The sequence below is a fragment of the Podarcis bocagei genome, assembly GCF_964188305.1.
Source record: "Podarcis bocagei genome assembly, chromosome: 1".
Lineage (NCBI taxonomy): Eukaryota > Metazoa > Chordata > Lepidosauria > Squamata > Lacertidae > Podarcis > Podarcis bocagei.
Genome location: NC_138125.1, coordinates 24008098 through 24025827, shown reverse-complemented (window position 1 = coordinate 24025827; position 17730 = coordinate 24008098). Strand labels below are relative to the sequence as shown.

The 17730-nt window shown below is 42.1% G+C and overlaps 1 protein-coding gene and 1 long non-coding RNA gene across 8 annotated transcripts in view; one reads left to right on the top strand and one right to left on the bottom strand.

Annotated features, from left to right (window-relative positions):
- Nucleotides 1–12558: 12558 nt before the first annotated feature.
- Nucleotides 12559–17730, top strand: part of LOC308575858 — a 59421-nt gene continuing 54249 nt past the window's right edge. Inside the window, exon 1 of the long non-coding RNA XR_014002952.1 lies at nt 12559–13400. This is a non-coding gene — a long non-coding RNA (uncharacterized lncRNA). The remainder of the gene's footprint in view (nt 13401–17730) is intronic.
- LOC308574572 (cation channel sperm-associated auxiliary subunit beta-like) overlaps nt 13407–17730 on the bottom strand; it is a 49841-nt gene continuing 45517 nt past the window's right edge. For all 7 annotated transcript variants that reach the window (XM_081172531.1, XM_081172534.1, XM_081172535.1 and 4 more), the window contains 4 exons: nt 17289–17427; nt 16329–16429; nt 15022–15096; nt 13407–13682 (listed from right to left, as the gene is read on the bottom strand). In XM_081172531.1, the coding sequence (XP_081028657.1) occupies nt 13461–13682; nt 15022–15096; nt 16329–16429; nt 17289–17427 (537 nt within the window). In that variant the 3' untranslated portion in view covers nt 13407–13460. The remainder of the gene's footprint in view (nt 13683–15021; nt 15097–16328; nt 16430–17288; nt 17428–17730) is intronic.

Below are 17730 nucleotides of genomic sequence, written 5' to 3'. Positions count from 1 at the left end.
ACAAAATGTAACCAATATGGTTCTCTTCAGAACCAGCTCTCATCAGGCCCAACCACTTTTTCTACTGGTCAGGGATGTGGGATTAGTATCTGGGGAGCATCCTGTTTAGCTGATAAGAGGCTGGCAATTCCTGGTTGGGGGTGTTTATTATTACTATTACTGCATAAGTATAAGTGCAATGGTGGAGACTCATCCAACCACAGGCTCCAGAAGAGACACAGTATCACTGACTATTCTGAATAAACAGTTTGCACATTGTTCTGAAGAACCCCACTTAGTTTATCACCAAGATGCCTTTGGTCACCCACTGATTGCTTGAGTAACTCAGCACAACGGCAACAAAAGCCAAAAAGAATATTTTTGTCGCACCATTGAGTTGTACCAACTTTTGTGATTGAATATTCAGAGATCATTATGAATGGGTCCAGAAAACGTTTCTTGACACCACCACAGATAACTCTTGAGAAGGTTAAGAACATAGGAAGTGCCTTGCTGGTTCACACCCAAAGCTCACCAAGTCCAACATCCTGTTCTCACAGTGGCCAACCATATACCTATGAGAAGAGCACAAGCAAAACATTCAGAGGCATACTGCTTCTGAAGATGACAGAGGCTGCAAAATAATAGAATCAGAGTTGGAAGGGGCCCTGTGGGGGGTCATCTAGTCCAAACCCCTGAAATGCAGGTATGTCAATACACAGTCCCCCATCCTATTTGAAGTGGATGATATTGTTGAGATGCAGGGTGGCACCTCCTCAATTTTTCTGGTTGTGACTTACTACTTTCTGAATCTAGTAGGAAACTCAGGCTATGTCTGGAATCAATGCTAAACCATTGTTTAGTGTTACAAGAAAAATCCTGTCCTCTTCCTACTGGGCTTGTGCACTCTTGTTCTTCCAGCACCTGAGATCAGAAGCTTCCACTTCCACTTTAGATTAGCTAAACGGCCTCGACCCAGTATACCTGAAGGAGCATCTCCACCCCCATCGTTCTGCTCGGACACTGAGGTCCAGTTCTGAGGGCCTTCTGGCGGTTCCCTCACTGCGAGATGTGAGGTTACAGGGAACCAGGCAGAGGGCCTTCTTGGTGGTGGCACTCACCCTGTGGAATGCCCTCCCATCAAATTTCAAGGAAATAAACAACTACCTGACTTTTAGAAGACATCTCAAGGCATCCCTATTTAGTGTAGTTTTTAATATTTAATGTTTTATTCTGTTTTTAATCCGTTAGGAGCTGCCCAGAGTGGCTGGCGAAACCCAGCTGGATGGGCAGGGTATAAATAATAAATTTATTATTATTATTATTATTATTATTATTATTATTATTATTATTATTATTATAGCTTCTGTTTAGCATATATTCTGAACCCTACATAGTGGTCAGTCAGCCGAAATGTTCAACTAACTCCCAAGGCGTTTGGGAGCCGAGGTACAACTGTAATAGCAAGGATCTTTTAGATCGGGGATGGGGAATGTGTGGTCCTCCAGATGTTGCTGGACCACAGCTTATAACATCCCTAACCACTGGCCATGATGGAGTTTGAGTTGAACTATATCTGGACTAGAGTGTCACAGGTTCCAAATGCTTGTCCTAGGTCATCTTTCTATCAAATTCTTAGACTACAATTCCTATCGGCTTTCAAACCTTTTGTGAAAAACATCTGAAGGGCATCAGATTGTGGAAAGCTGTTCTATATGCTGAACAGCTGATATGCTTTTTATTAAAGCTTAGTATTTTGATTACAGGTTTTTTTTAAAAAAAAGGTTAAGGTAAAGGACCCCTGGACGGTTAAGTCCAATCAAAGGCAACTATGGGGTACAACGCTCATCTCACTACTTCAGGCCGAGGGAGCCGGCATTTGTCTGCAGACAGCTTTCCAGGTCATGTGGACTAAACCTCTTCTGGCACAATGGGACACTGTGACGAGTACCAGAGCACATGGAAACACCATTTAATTAATTAATCAAACAGCGTTTGCTTACAACATCATAGTGTGGTCATGGTTTTATTTATCTGCATTATAAGGCTTTTTCAGCAATTAGCTGAGTAGCAGTTTTCCTAGTCATATCAGTTCAGTTTGAGTAAGGGTTTCAGTCCTAGTCTACTACCTGTAGTTTAGACTAGACTACCCTCAAAAACAATTTTATGAACAACTTATTTTGATCAGCCAGGTGAGCACATTCTGGTTTGTAATCATTAAAATATTAATTGCTCATATGACAACACCCCATTTTATTCTAACCAAGGCTAAATTGGATAAACTAAGGCAGTTTGTTTTCTTTATATAGTATCCATCCATCAAGTGTTTAGAGAGGAAAACAGGAGCCACCCACTTAGACTTACACATCAGCTGAGCACATGCAGAGCTGTGTACTGCTGAAACAACATAATCAGCGGCTGGCTGCATCTCTCCCCAACAAAAGTTATTATTGTCTCTAGAAGAAAACAACAAATCCTGGCACGAGTAAACAGTTAAGTATGAAGATGGCTCCCATAATCTTTCCCCAAAAGGGAGGCAATCGATTTTTACTATTCTCCCCTGTGGAGCCCCCAAGCTGCTCTTGATGCCCCTTGCCAAACCTCTACAGCAAATTTAGTGAGGGGCTTAGGAAGGGAGATGGAGAATCACCAAAAACTGCTTCCTCCTTGTTCCACTGACAGAAGCCTTATAATGAGCAGAGTGACACTGTTGGATACAGGCCTCTGACTCTTCCTTTCTGTATGGTGAACACCGTGCTTCATGGATGGCTCAAAGTCAAACATTTTAAAAACACTGGTCAAATCTGAAACAAAACTTTCAAACATACATGCCATTCTTAGATGTGCTTTAACAACCCAGCCTCTCAAAGACTCCTGAAAATACAGTGGTGCCTCGCAAGACGAAATTAATTCGTTCCGCGAGTTTTTTCGTCTTGCGGTTTTTTCATCTTGCGAAGCACGGTTTCGGAAAAGTTTTGGAAAAGCTTCAAAAATCACCAAAGTCTTCAAAAACCTTAACGGTTTTAAGAAAAAGGAAACAAACTTGCAAGACATTTCCGTCTTGCGAAGCAAGCCCATAGGGAAAATCGTCTTGCGAAGCAACTCAAAAAACCAAAAACCCTTTCGTTTTGCGAGTTTTCCGTCTTGCGAGGCATTTGTCTTGCGAGGTTCCACTGTATTGCCTTTAAAACCAAGGTAAGTTCAGCAACTGAATTCCACCACAAGAGCCAAACATTTTAACCTAAATGTTACAGGTTCTATACCGCAGAAAATATCCTACCTTTTAGGAGATAAGCAATTGCCACAACAGCCTTAAATATTAAGTGTAAGCAGCTTCAAGGAAGTGATGTAGGGGGCGCAGCTGTTCCTTATTACTGAAGTTTTTTATTAGTTATAAATTTTGAGGACACTTTCGTAGTGCCTTGTTAGTTTATATTGTGTTGGATGTTGTTTCTGCTTTATGTGAAATTGTACAATTTAAAATGTAAATCAAGAAAATCTATTAAAGACTCCTCCCAGAGTGGGGAACAGGAACTGATAAGGGGGGCAATCAACATTCATTAAGTTCAATGAGACTTATTTGCATAGTAACAGGAAACAATGGGGCAAGGTGGAAGTTTCTAATAAAAGCTATAAGGGACCTTTACTGATTGAGAGAAAGTCAACAAACTAGGTGTTATTCTGCCTAAAGTAGAACAGCAAGGGAAAACCTAGCACAGAAGGTATTACTCTCCTCAACACATTCACACACATTCACACACATTCCACAGGAATTGGCTATATTGTTTCAGTTCATCACTACTTGTGGTCATAGGAAATGCTGAAGAGCATTCACTCATGAACCATATTCCACACAACTGTATGCAGCTCGCCATGTGGGTAAACCATGTACCGTACCCCATCTCGAACTCCTTGGAGGAAAAAAAGTGGTATATTAACGTAATACATAAATAATAGCAGCCAAAGAATTCCATTTTTTGCCCGGATGACAGGTTTATTCCAATCTGAATGATCTCAGATATACAACATAACTATATCAAAATCCTGTGAAAATATTATAGTCTCATAACAGAAATGCTACCTTAGGAAGATGGCACACGACAAATGTCTAGTGGGTGTTCTTTGAGTGCTAACTAGCAATTGTGCTGACATTTAGTCGGTAGATACTTAATCTCAGGGTTGTGGATTTAAGCACCACATTGGGTAAAAGATTCCTGTGCAGCAGGGATTTGTTTTGTTTTTTTATAATCATATTTATTAAAATTTCCAATAATAACAGAATAAGAAAAATAGAAAAGATAAAGAAAGAAAAGGAAAAAAAGAAAAAGAAGCTTAAATCCTTACTTTCATAACCTTCTTTCTAGGACTCCCTCCTTCCCCTCCCTACTGTATTCCCCTTTCCTTAAGTTGGTTCCACGAGCTCTCATTCCCAATTTAAAACCAATATGTTTAACCCATTAGCCAAAATTTATACAATCTTACCATCACTCCTCGTCTTTAACAGAAAAAGTAAAAAGATTTCCCCCCCAAGATCTGCCCCAATTTCCTTCCACGAGTTCCCTCTTATTTTTTTTAAACATATTAAATCAAAATACCAAAGTTATATAAAGAAATAGAAAACAAAAGATATAAGAAGATTCAAAAAGTTGGTTACATAGCCTTTGGATTCCAAGATTCCCCCTCCCTTCCCCGGTTTGAATTCCCCATGTCCATCAGTCTGTTTGTTGTTAGCCTGGAGGTCTCAAGTCCATAGCCAAATTTTTCCCATTCTACCTTGCCGGTTTTCTTTTAATTTGTTTGTTTCAATGATGTTTAACTTCAAAAATCCAGTCTAATAGAGGCCTTTAGTTTCCTTGGTCTTTGTTGCTCCTCCCATTGTTCTTTCAGTGTCGTAGTTGGTCCTTTGTTCTTTTTATTCCTTACTTTCTCAGGTTTCTTGTCTTGTTCAGCTGTTAAAACGTTCTTATTCCGAGATCTGGTATCTCTACAGAGGTTTGTTATTCAGGAACAAAAACTTGCGTCCAGTCCCTTCCTTTCTTCAATAGAAAATTCTATTGTCTCCTTTTAATGTAAACACCTCTGTAGACAAAATACTGTTTCAGTTTTGCTGCTTTCCCAGAGGATAAGACCTGTACACATCCCAGAGTAATTTTCCACATACGACCACTTGTAATGTCCCGAAACCCCTCTAGGGGGATTGCAGTAACTTTGTATCCTCTAATCCAAAAGTCAAATAGTTGTTTCTTTTTTCCCCCCGACAGTTTGTATCCATATTATATCAAATTGTAACAGAATTAACCAGCAAAATACTTGTAACAAAATCCTCTTTATATTCTCAGGATTTGACAGCTACTTTGACAGCTGTCAAATTCTCCGTCTCTCTTCGCCAGGTTCTACGAATCGCCCCGGTTCCCGGGGGGGGGGGTTGCCTTTTCCCTCTCACCCTCCTCTCTTCTCCTCCAGCACAATTCTTGTAGTTTCCCATCGTGGAATTTATAATTTTTATCAGCAGTAAACTTCTGGATCGATCTTGGTTACCCAGTCCTTGTTTTAGCATGTTTACCATCAGGAGGGGACTGACTTCCTTTTTAGATCCCCCCCGCTCGTGCCGAATCCGAAAAAAAATTCTTTTTTTCTCCTTTTGTACCCGGTTTCCCAATTACTCACGGGTTGTTGTTAAAAGTCCGAATTTCCAATGGAAGAAGCCAGCGCTCTCCGTCGAATGGCATGCGGCTGCGCTCGGCAGGGGAAGCGAAGGACTCACAGCACCACGCCACTCCCCGGCACCCGATCGGAAGCCTTTAAAAAGGCTCCTTCACGAGTCGGGAGGGCGCTATCGGTGCCAGCCGAGTCACCATGTCCACGGGCTCCGTGCCCGTGGTTTTTTAGGGTCCCCGCGTCGCCGGCGCGGTAGGACCCAGCCCCTGCCGAGCAGACTCCCTCCGGAGCTCGGAGGGAGTCCGCCATTCGGCGATGGCGCCAACCCGGAAGTCGCAGCAGGGATTTGGACTAGATGCCCTTTGTGGTCCTTTCCAGTTCTAGAATTGCACACTATTTTTTGTGTGTGTTTTAATTATATATTTTGATCTTCTATTTTTATGCTGTGAACTGCCCTGAGATCTATGGATACAAATGAAATAATTCATGATATGATTATATGATTTTCACAGTTGAGAAATCCTCCAAGCCCATTACGAGCTGAGCGCAAACCTTCACCAGAATTCAGACTCAGCTCATAATGGGCTTGGCTCAGTTTCAGCCCTCCAGAATGCAGTTGTCACCCCCTTCCCCTTTTCACCCAGTTTTACCAAGGGATTATAACTAAGGTTTTCCCTGCAAGCGCTGCCACAAGTATCTGCAGAGAACTATAGAGGATGAAGCTGCTATGGCTCCTGACCCCTTAACTGAGTTGGCAGGATCTACAGGAAGTACATTTCCCAAGGAGTCTGATGCCCAAAATGCTGCTTTGCGTTCCACAGGAGATGTGCAGAGGTGTAGAAGCCTCCAGACTCTGTTGTGCTAATGGTAACATGTTCAAGAGATGCACGGAGTTTGAGTTTGGAAGACAACCTAAGCCTAATTCAGGCCAAAATTAATAGGAACACAAATTCACTTATTTGTATAATAATTTTTTTTTATTGCTTTTTTTCCAAGGTCAGAATACATCGTCAGTAACACAACAAAAGCGGTTTTACAGAAAGAAAAAAGAAATTATAAAAGAAAATTCACTTTTTCAAATCAATTTTCATGATCAACCGGACTTCCCCACGTCCTCCATCCCCTGCTTTCTTTACAATAAAAATAAACAGCAAATTAATACCTTATTTCATATGTTTTTGTGTTTTCATTTGATTATATAGTCTGCAATTTATACTTTTCTAGATCATAACTTGGTTTCCATCATTTACCAATCTCAATACTGAAGCATGTTTTTTCCAAAGGCTTAGCAAATTCTCAACATTCATATAACTTATAGTGTTTTTGTAAATAGTCCTTAAATTTTTTCCAGTCCTCTTCCACTTCCTCTTCTCCCAGATCTCGGATTCTGCCTGTCATTTCGGCTAATTCCATGTAGTCCATCAGCTGCGAATGCCACTCTTCCAGTGTGGGTAGCTCCTGTGCCTTCCAATGTTTAGCTATAAGGATTCTTGCTGCTGTAGTTGCATATAAAAAGAAAGTTCTATCTTTCCTTGACACTCTCTGGCCCACAATGCCCAGGAGGAAGGCCTCCGGTTTCTTGTGAAAGGTGTACCTAAACACCTTTTTCAACTCATTATAAATCATTTCCCAAAAAGCCTTCACCCTCGGGCATGTGCACCAGAGGTGAAAGAATGTTCCTTCAGCCTCCTTACATTTCCAACATTTATTGTCAGACCGATGGTATATCTTTGCAAGTTTGACTGGGGTCATGTACCACCTGTATACCATTTTCATAATGTTTTCTTTTAAGGCACTACATGCCGTGAATTTCATACCGGTGGTCCATAACCTTTCCCAGTCTTCAGACATAATGTTGTACCCAATGTCCTGAGCCCATTTTATCATAGCTGATTTAACTGTCTCGTCTTGAGTATTCCATTTAAGCAACAAGTTATACATTCTTGAAAGCACTTTCGTCTTAGGTTCAAGTAGTTCTGTCTCTAATTTTGATTTTTCCACCTGGAAACCAACAAATTCACTTATTTGAGAGCGCACTTTGAGCCCTGGAAGCTCACTCAACTTGTTTTGATAAACAACAAAACAATATATTAAAACCGGCTGTGCATAAATGACTTACGTGAGGGACACTAGAGGGCAGCATTCATACTGCCAAAAAAGCACTCTCTGGCTGTATCTATACACTGGATTAGCAGATATTTCCTCTCCTCAGAAAAACCTGAGAACTCAGCTGGGAGAGGGAAGAGCTCTGACATTCTGTAACACAGTACTCCAAATGCAGTCGCATCATGGATTTATACGACAGCATTATGCTATCAGCAGTCCGTTAGGAGCGGTAGTCTTGTAATCTGGGGAACCGGGTTCGCGTCTCCGCTCCTCCACATGCAGCTGCTGGGTGACCTTGGGCCAGTCACACTTCTCTGAAGTCTCTCAGCCCCACTCACCTCACAGAGTGTCTGTTGTGGGGGAGGAAGGGAAAGGAGATTGTTAGCCGCTTTGAGACTCCTTAAAGGGAGTGAAAGGCGGGATATCAAATCCAAACTCTTCTTCTTCTTCTTCTAATGGCTCCTAGCATGAAATCTGCCTTTTTTAGAGATGCCGCACTGGGTTGGTATTTTCATTGAGCTTCCCACTATGACTCTGATTCCCGCCATCATGACTAGTAGCTATTGACAGCCGTACCCTCCATGAATTTGCCTAATCCTAATCTTTATGAAGGGACGCGGGTGGCGCTGTGGGTAAAAACTCAGCGCCTAGGACTTGCCGATCATCAGGTCGGCGGTTCGAATCCCCGTGGCAGGGTGCGCTCCTGTTGCTCGGTCCCAGCGCCTGCCAACCTAGCAGTTCGAAAGCACCCCCGGGTGCAAGTAGATAAATAGGGACCGCTTACTAGCGGGAAGGTAAACGGCGTTCCGTGTGCTGCGCTGGCTCGCCAGATGCAGCTTGTCACGCTGGCCACGTGACCCGGAAGTGTCTGCGGACAGTGCTGGCTCCCGGCCTCTTAAGTGAGATGGGCGCACAACCCTAGAGTCGGACACGACTGGCCCTACGGGCAGGGGTACCTTTACCTTTAATCTTTTTTTATAGATTAACCTTATATTTATACGCAACAGTAGCAGCAAGGCTATTGATTGCGAAAAACTGGAAAAGTGGTATAATACCGACAAAAACAGAGTGGCTTGCCAAATTATTGGAGTATTACAATATATCCAAAACAATGGAAGAAATTGGAAGGATTTCAAAAGAAAAGATAGATAGGGACTGGAAGGTGTTTAAAAGATACTTGCAAAATCATATCAAAAAATCAGCACTCCTATTAGAATAAACAAGTTCCGTTTCAAATACTGAAATATCAAATAAGGTGGAAAACAACGTGTAATAGAAAAAGAAGTATGAAATTAGGGTAAAGGTGTGTGAAAGAAAGTAATAGAAGTGGAAAGATATTGTAATTGAGTAGATTGGAAGTCAACACAAAGGTGGGGTGAAGGGTCGGTGGATGGTGATGGGGAAAGGAACTATTTGTGGGATTGAGTGTAAGTATGTTTGAATATTTTTAAAGATTGTATGAAATGTAAAAAAAATAATAATCTTTTTTTTGGGACACGGGTGGCGCTGTGGGTTAAACCACAGAGCCTAGGACTTGCCGATCAGAAGGTCGGCGGTTCGAATCCCCGCAACGGGGTGAGCTCCTGTTGCTTGGTCCCTGCTCCTGCCAACCTAGCAGTTCGAAAGCACGTCAAAGTGCAAGTAGATAAATAGGTACCACTCCAGCAGGAAGGTAAACGGCGTTTCCGTGCGCTGCTCTGGTTCGCCAGAAGCGGCTTAGTCATGCTGGCCACGTGACCCAGAAGCCATCCGCCAGCTCCCTCGGCCAGTAAATCGAGATGAGCGCCGCAACCCCAGAGTCAGCCACAACTGGACCTAATGGTCAGGGGTCCCTTTACCTTTAATATTTTAGAGCCATCCAAGCTGGTGGCTGTTGCAATGCCTTGTGGGAAGGTATTCCATAGTTTCATTATGCATTGTGTGAAGAAATACTCCCTTTTGTCTGACTTGAATCTTCCAATGTTGACCTCCATTGTATGTCTATGAATCCTAACGCTATGAGAGAGGAAGCAAAACACATTCCTCAATCCATCCATCCTTTTATCATGTCCCCTTTTAGTCGCCTTATTCTCTAAACTAAAATGCTTTTTGTCATGTTGGTTGCCCTTCTCTCAATCTTCTCTTAACTCCACATTATCCTTTTTGTAGTGCGGTGCTGGAATTGTAAACAGTATTCCAAGTGTGATTGTACCACACTTTTGTATAATGGCCCGATGATACTGACAATTTTATTTTCAGTATTATTGAGTGAACATTTTAGGGGTGGTATTCAATTCAGTTTTACTCGGAGTAGAGCTATTTAAGTTAATGAACATAACTCAGCCATGCTCATTCATTTCACCAGGCCTACTCTGAGGAAAAAATAGTTGAAAAACCACCATACATATTTTGCATTATACACTGCTTTAAACGTTCTCATTTTAATTGTTTCTTTCTGCAGTATTTTATTTTGTAAATCTCACTGAAAATTTTTTTTAAGGTACAGAGCAACTAATGTGCAATAAAGAATTATTATTATAATAATAATATCTAACACCATTCTTGAAGGCTGCTGATTTTACATATGCCACTAGATGGTCGTGTTTGGCTTTGTGTTCCACCCTAAACAATGTACGGAGCATGGTTTTGTAAGTAACCTATTTGGCCTCGCAGAATCTTCCACTTTGATTATCCTTTAATAGAATATCTCCCTCTAATAGCATAACCAAGTGCCAGTGGGAATGGAGTCAGAATATGCCCACTGAGAAAGCAAAGGGAAGTAATAGCAAGAGTCGTTAGCCGCTTCACACACTTCCATTGCTACTGCTGCCGCCGCAGCTGCAGAGGGGGACTCGCCTCAAGCTGAGCCGTCACTTAAAAAACCCCTCAGATATGCTATTCATTTAATTTGATGAACATTTGAATTCGTTTGTATTTCTACTATATGTAATAGCCTTTTTTCTATTTTGGTGTGACCTTATTCTTAGCAATTCTATATCCTTGGCCATACAGTATTATTATTATTATTATTATTATTATTATTATTATTATTATTATTATTATTTACAGAAAGTAGCTTTAATGCTTTAAACACTTAATTACACACTATACAATTATGTGTAACAGTGCGTGATGTGGCCTTGATAGAAACAGTTGACATTTCTATATTTTTATTTAGTGCCAGTAACTACCGTATTTTTCGCCCCATAGGACGCACTTTTTCCCTTCCAAAAATGAAGGGGAAATGTGTGTGCGTCCTATGGGGCGAATGCAGGCTTTCGCTGAAGCCTGGAGAGCAAGAGGCATCGGTGCGCACCGACCCCTCTCGCTCTCCAGGCTTCAGGAGAGCCACAGCGCCAGCCCCACAAGGTCGGGGGACAGCGGGGAGGCGGAACGCCACCATCCCACTGTCTCCCGATGTGGTTTGGAGGCTGACGGCGGGGAGATGCGTGCTTCTCCCCGCCGCCAGCCCCGCAAGCTCCGGGGACAGCTGGGAGGCGCAGCGCGTCTTCCCGCTGTCCCCGGACCTGGTCTGCAGGCGGCCGGCCGGGAGAAGAGCGCATCGGTGCGCACCGACCCCTCTCGCTCTCCAGGCTTCAGGAAGCTATCCGCAAGCCTTGCAGCCCCGGCGTGTGTCCGCAAGCCTTGTGCGCCCGGCAGAAGGTCCCGCTGAGCGCGCGAGGCTTGGGGCGGCAGCCTGTCGCCCGAAGCACGGGGAGCCCTCCGGAGGGTGCCCCGTGCTTCGGGCAGGTGTGCGCAAGGCTTGGGGCGGCAGCCGTGGCGGGGGGGAATATTTTTTTTTTTTCATCTCCCCCAAAAAACGAGGTGCGTCCTATGGGCCGGTGCACCCTATAGGACAAAAAATATGATAGTTTTTGCAGTGCCATTCAATGGTTCAAGGTGCCATTTACCAGAGACTGACATACTGAAATATATTATCATATAATGATAATATATTTAATGTTAATGGCTTCTTTTTATATGTTTATGCATATAGTTTTGTTTATCAAGCTGTGTTTTAGTCACCAAAACAGTTATTAAGCTATTAGAAGCACAAGAGAGCCTATTACTGAATTTGCTTGTATCAAAACTTAACATGCCAATTGTATTTTTTTGACTTGTCCTATATCATGTACATGTTCTAATGGAAATAAAATAAGATATAACTACTGAGTTTCCTTATACTAAACCTTAACATGACAATTACTGGTGCCATCACCTTAGAATGGTTTAACTTTAACTATGAAACATGTTTTACTTTTTAATTTGATACCTGCAAGTGACAAGTAGGCTTGTGCTTATATATTTTCACTGTAGTTCCTTTACTAAACAACAGGTTTCCCTATATGTCAACAGTGAACGGACTCATGTAGCGGACCTGAGTTATTTTTATATTTCTTTTACTTTAAAAGCTACATTTTATACATACACAACATAATTAGAATTCAAAGTTGATGGTAAATATACAGTTAGTGGCAGGCTTAGTGATTAACGTGAATCATTCACGTTGAATTTTCAATAGCAGGTTTGGTGCAAAAAATGAAAGAATGGGAATTCACTGCATTGCCCCATTGAATATAAGTATCTCTACAGTTTTTGGTTGCCATCTGAACAAGTTTACCCATGAATAAACATGTATATTAACTAAAATCATTTTCAATGCATTAAAATGAACATTCTCCTATTTTAAATGAAAATTCTCTAATATTCTCATTAATTGAGAATTCTTGAGAATTTAACATCACTAGTTATGAGAGACCCTGCAAGCAACCGCTCATGAGAATTTGGTTCTGCCACATTCTCTTCCATGGCTGAAGTTGATGCAGCAATGGCTGCCAGACCTCATTCCATTGAGGCAAGAGTGGTTGAGCCGAAAAGAGCCAGGGAAGAATTTGGAAAACCTGGAGCTCTTGTTACTGTGGGAAAATTGTTTGTTGGTGGAATTAAAGAAGATGCTGAGGAACATCACCTTAAAGACTACTTCTCAGAATATGGAAAAATTGACTTGATTGAAACAATTACAGACAGACAATCTGGTAAAAAGAGGGGCTTGGGATTTGTAACTTTTGATGACCATGATCCGGTGGATAAAATTGCATTGCAGAAATATCATACTATTAATAGTCATAATGCAGAAGAAAAGCTTTATCTTAGGGAAGTTTTTAATGACTGATGTTTTAATGTATTTTTAACTTTTTGTTGGAAGCTACCCAGAGCGGCTGGGGAAACTCAGCCGGATGGGTGGCATATAAATAAATTGTTATTATTATTATTAGGTTGGAGAAATACCAAAGTTTGCACACATATGTACATTAATAGGAGGAAGAAGCACCTCTTTAATCAAGAAATAACCGGTACGTAAAATAAGCAGAGGCGCAAGTAGACACATTTAGCAATGCACTGTATTTTAAATATATGAACTATTTTATTGTATACTGCTTCAGTGACATTTTTGGAGGGGGGGGGATCTTGCCCAATAAACTTCAGTAAAATTCATGACAAGCAGCGACTAAATGTGTTTCATCCTAAGGAACAACAAGTGAAAATTCCTCACATCTTTTCAAAAATATTTTTCCTAAACAGAAAGACTACAGCTAAAGATGAAATAGTTGTACATATGTTCATTCAAAAAAATACCATTAACATTTGTGGAACATAGTTACTGATAAAAGCAACAGGCGGGTCTTATAGCAACTTTAAAAACCAACACATTATTATAACGTTATTACTATTGCCAGTCAATTTTTTGCAGAATCATCAGAATTTACTGAATCTCTCTTGGGTGGGGGTTTTGATGCCACTTTATTTCTTCTTAGTTTCCTTTTTAAGAAGTTCCTTATCTCAATTTCAAATACATACAGAATAAATGCCACAAAAATAATGCCTCCAATTAATATAGACGTCATTGAACCGATAAGATAGTTTCCTGGGAATGCCAGTGGAGAATCGTCAATATAAATCTGCAACAGAAAATATTGTAATTCCAACAGTCACTTCCCTTTAAATTGACTATTGTTCATAATGTTGACTACAAGATAGTGAAACTGGTCTAAGTGATAGTGAAAGCTGGCATATGCAAATCCTAGTGGTGGGGGAACGGAAGCAGTCATCTGAGTTTATAGGGAAACCAATTTGGTAAGCGTTGCATGCAGTTTGTTGCAAGATACTGCATTATATTGTACCTCGTAAAATAAAATACCCAGAAAAGTATGGGCTAAGAATGAGCGCTCACACCTTCCTTGTGGGAGCCTTTGGCGGGACCACGTGCAGCACCCTGGCCCCTTGGGACCCACTAGCTGGCTGGGCTGGCCTGACTCCCTGTGATAGCCATTGAAGGTTCCCACCAAAGCTCAGTTAGCTAATCAGCCCTGCAGGGAGGCGGGGCCAACTGCTTAAATAGGAGGCGGAGCCGGCAGCAACCATGCTGGAACTCTCCCTGAAATATTGGAGAGGTGCTGCCAGCCAGAGCAGACTAGCCTTCCCAGACATTTGGGACTCCCATCCCCATTAGCCCTTTGCAGTCCCAAATCACCTAGAAGGCATTAAATTGGAAAGGCTGGAGCAGAAAGTTAACCTGGCCCAGATTATCCAAGTGACTCTATCAGCTCTTGTTTGAGATGGCAGCCTTTCCATGGTCATATGTTTGGCACTGGCAGGCCTGCCAAGAGGGCAGGGGGCATATTGCTGTGCCAGAGCCAGCACATGGCCCAAACTCTGAACTTTAATTAAAAAAAGCCACACACAATTAAGTTTCTAGAGCTTGTACAACAGAAGTGACAAAGCAAAATCTTCAGGCACCATTCAAAGCTATTGCTTTGTGAGCTTAGAGGCTACTCCTGCCTTGCAGTGTTTTTAGTCAATGACCAAAGTCACAGTTGTGCTATTTAAATATCTGCTGGGCTTCTCTCACTAAAGAGTACTTGCCTCAGTTCTGGGCCTTGGCATCCAGAAAATCATTCATATATCCAGGGTGAGTCCTTTAAAAGAGCCCCCGTGGATACAGAGTACACATGTTCCACGGGGCCTCTTTTAAAAGACACACCCTGTATGAGGCTATATATATATGTAAAAGCTCCAGTCTGCTTTAGCTTCCACTTCTGTGCATTTCCCTAAAGTGTCCTTCTCCAGTCCAGTCCCCCTTGCACCCGCTAATTCCTGCTGTTCTCTGGGAATGTGCTGAAGTAAGGGCTAAATATGTGGGAACACTTTCTACAATCTTGTATCCTATTTTATGTTTGTTAATTCATTCTGTGTGTAATTTGTGTGTTGTTGTTTTTAAAAAAGAGCTAATGACAATACCTGAAATTCGTCAAATAAGTTACAAAAGGAGACTCCAGGAATAGTTGATACCCTGAAATGGAAAAGCTCAGATCCCTGTTGGAAAGGGGGGGAAAGTTGTTACTAATATGCAGTAACATTTGTTTTCATTTTTTAATTAAAATTGTAATTCAGTTGAAACGTTTCACAGAAATAATGTGCAGTACCATGTCGGTATAACTTAAAATCAGTGTTGCTAGCAGTTGTGTTATATCCTTGGAACAGTGAATTTCTGATATTTTGATTTAATATGCAAATTACTTAATGTCAAATGTATATTGCAGGTGGCCCAACATGTGGTCCAAGGGCCACATGTGGCCCTCAAGGCTTTCCCCCCATCCCTCAGCAACATCTGATGCCCCCTCCCCAGCCCTCATGCTGCCTTCTCTAATTTGGGTAAGTGCTGAGAAGGTGCTGTGAGGGCTGACAAGATCCTAGAGCCCTCCTGTTTCCTTCCCAAAGACTACTTGGTGATTTCCCAGCTTTGGGAAGGAGGTAAGAGGGCTCTAGGACCCTTCCAGAGCCCTCCCATCTCCTTCCCAAAGCCCGATGCCTTTATTACCCAGCTTTGGGAAGGCAGCACGAGGGTTGGGGGGGCGTGCATCAATTCTGGCCTCGTTCCACCACCCCATCCCACCTGCCCGCATGAAAAGGCTTTGTGTGACCCACAGGTTCCATGTAAAAGTACTCCATACCCTCCAACATTCCTCTGATGAAAATCAGGACGTGTGTCTTTTGGTGCCATGCTGACTCATGCGAGAGCACAGCATCACTGCAAGCACTGGCGCATCCTCTCCTCCTCCAGCGCAGTGGCGCTGGAGGAGGTAAATGGGACATTCTAGGATCAAATCAGAAGCTGGGATGGTTTTTTCAAATTCCGGGATGATGCAGGAAAATTGGGGCACTTTGAAAGGGTATGACTACTCTTGTGACCCACTTTGTTTGAAAAGTTGGACCACCCTGGTACAAAGATTTTAAGGTAAGAAGAGTTTGGGTTTAAGGTTTGGTCTTTTCGTTCAAAGTACAGTGGTACCTCTGGTTACGAACTTAATTCATTCCGGAGATCTGTTCTTAACCTGAAACCGTTCTCAACCTGAGGTACCACTTTAGCTAATGGGGCCTCTCACTGCCGCCATGCCGCCAACTCGCGATTTCTGTTCTCATCCTGAGGTAAAGTTCTTAACCCGAGGCACTTCTTCCTGGTTAGTGGAGTCTGTAACCGGAAGTGTTTGTAACCCAAGGTGTTTGTAACCTGAGGTAGCACTGTATGTATTTTCTCTGGCACTTACAGTTATCGTTATAGATAGGCCATCTGGATTATATAGTTCAGTTTTGAGTCTGTGCTCCAAATATTTTTTCATTTTTAACATACTTGATGTTTGATTGGAACCTGAAAAAACAGTTAAAACAGTCGCAGAGTGGTAGGTTTGAGTTTCTTCCTTCTTTTTTACATTTCAGTAGGGCCTGAATACAGATGAATAGCCAGATCTATTTCTCATGAAATGTAAAAGTAAGAAAGGTATCAGAGGCACAGCATGATGTATTAGAGCTGCACAGGGTCTTCTACAGCGGCTTTCCAGAGGTTAACAAACAGCAGTGCTTTTTTTCTAAAAAAAGTTTAGGGGTACTCTCATTTTTCTATTCATACTGAAATACTGCCCCTCAATGAGGCCAAACTTTGATTCACAAAATGTTTAGGGTTATGCGTACCCCTGCATCCCCCCAGAAAAAAGCACTAACAGTGATTACCGGTAATTATCACGAGTGGGTGAAAAAGGAGGGGTGTGGGCAAACATTCATAAGAAATGTTGGTTAACCTGAACTCCTCTTTGTTATAGCTGAAGTGCCACCATAACTATTAGTCATGGTAAAAGCTAGCAGGAGAACTAGAGGAGGAAGAACAGCTAGGGGAAGGGGTGTACCCATGGTAAACCAATGGGTTGTGTTATGCTTGTTTCAGGCCTTAAGGGTCTGTGGGTGTAATAGGTTTTGCATGCAGAAAGAATTGGACTAGATTCAAATCTTTCCACATCAAGTCTTCCCTGAACTAGAACTTGCAACAGCCCCAGCAGGCATGGCCAATGGATAGGGATGATGGGAATTCAGCAACATACAGGGGACCAAAGGTTCCTCACACCTACTATAGGGCAAGAAAGAGGGCCTGAAAATACATTGACAACAAGTATTTCCAACAGAACCTCTCCGATACGAAAGATAATGATGAATCCCAAGATTCTTCCGCTCCCTACCTGAAACTTTCCAGTTGGTTCTGTTGTTGACTTCTACGATTGTGATAAAATAAGGAGATGTCAGATTTACAGAGCGACCCTCGTCCTCAATGGTGAAATAGAGAGGAAGCCTTGATACTGGGAATTTCATTCGCAGGGCCTGGCAATGAAACATATATAGAAATCACTGACATTAAAATGATGCCTGCATGGATCGATGTGGAATGACACAAATGTAAGTACAGTGGTACCTCGGGTTAAGAACTTAATTCGTTCCGGAGGTCTGTTCTTAACCTGAAACTGTTCTTAACCTGAGGTACCAGTTTAGCTAATGGGGCCTCCTGCTGCCGCTGTGCCGCCGCTGCATGATTTCTGTTCTCATCCTGAAGCAAATTTCTTAACCCGAGGTAATATTTCTGGGTTAGCGGAGTCTGTAACCTGAAGCGTATGTAACCCAAGGTAC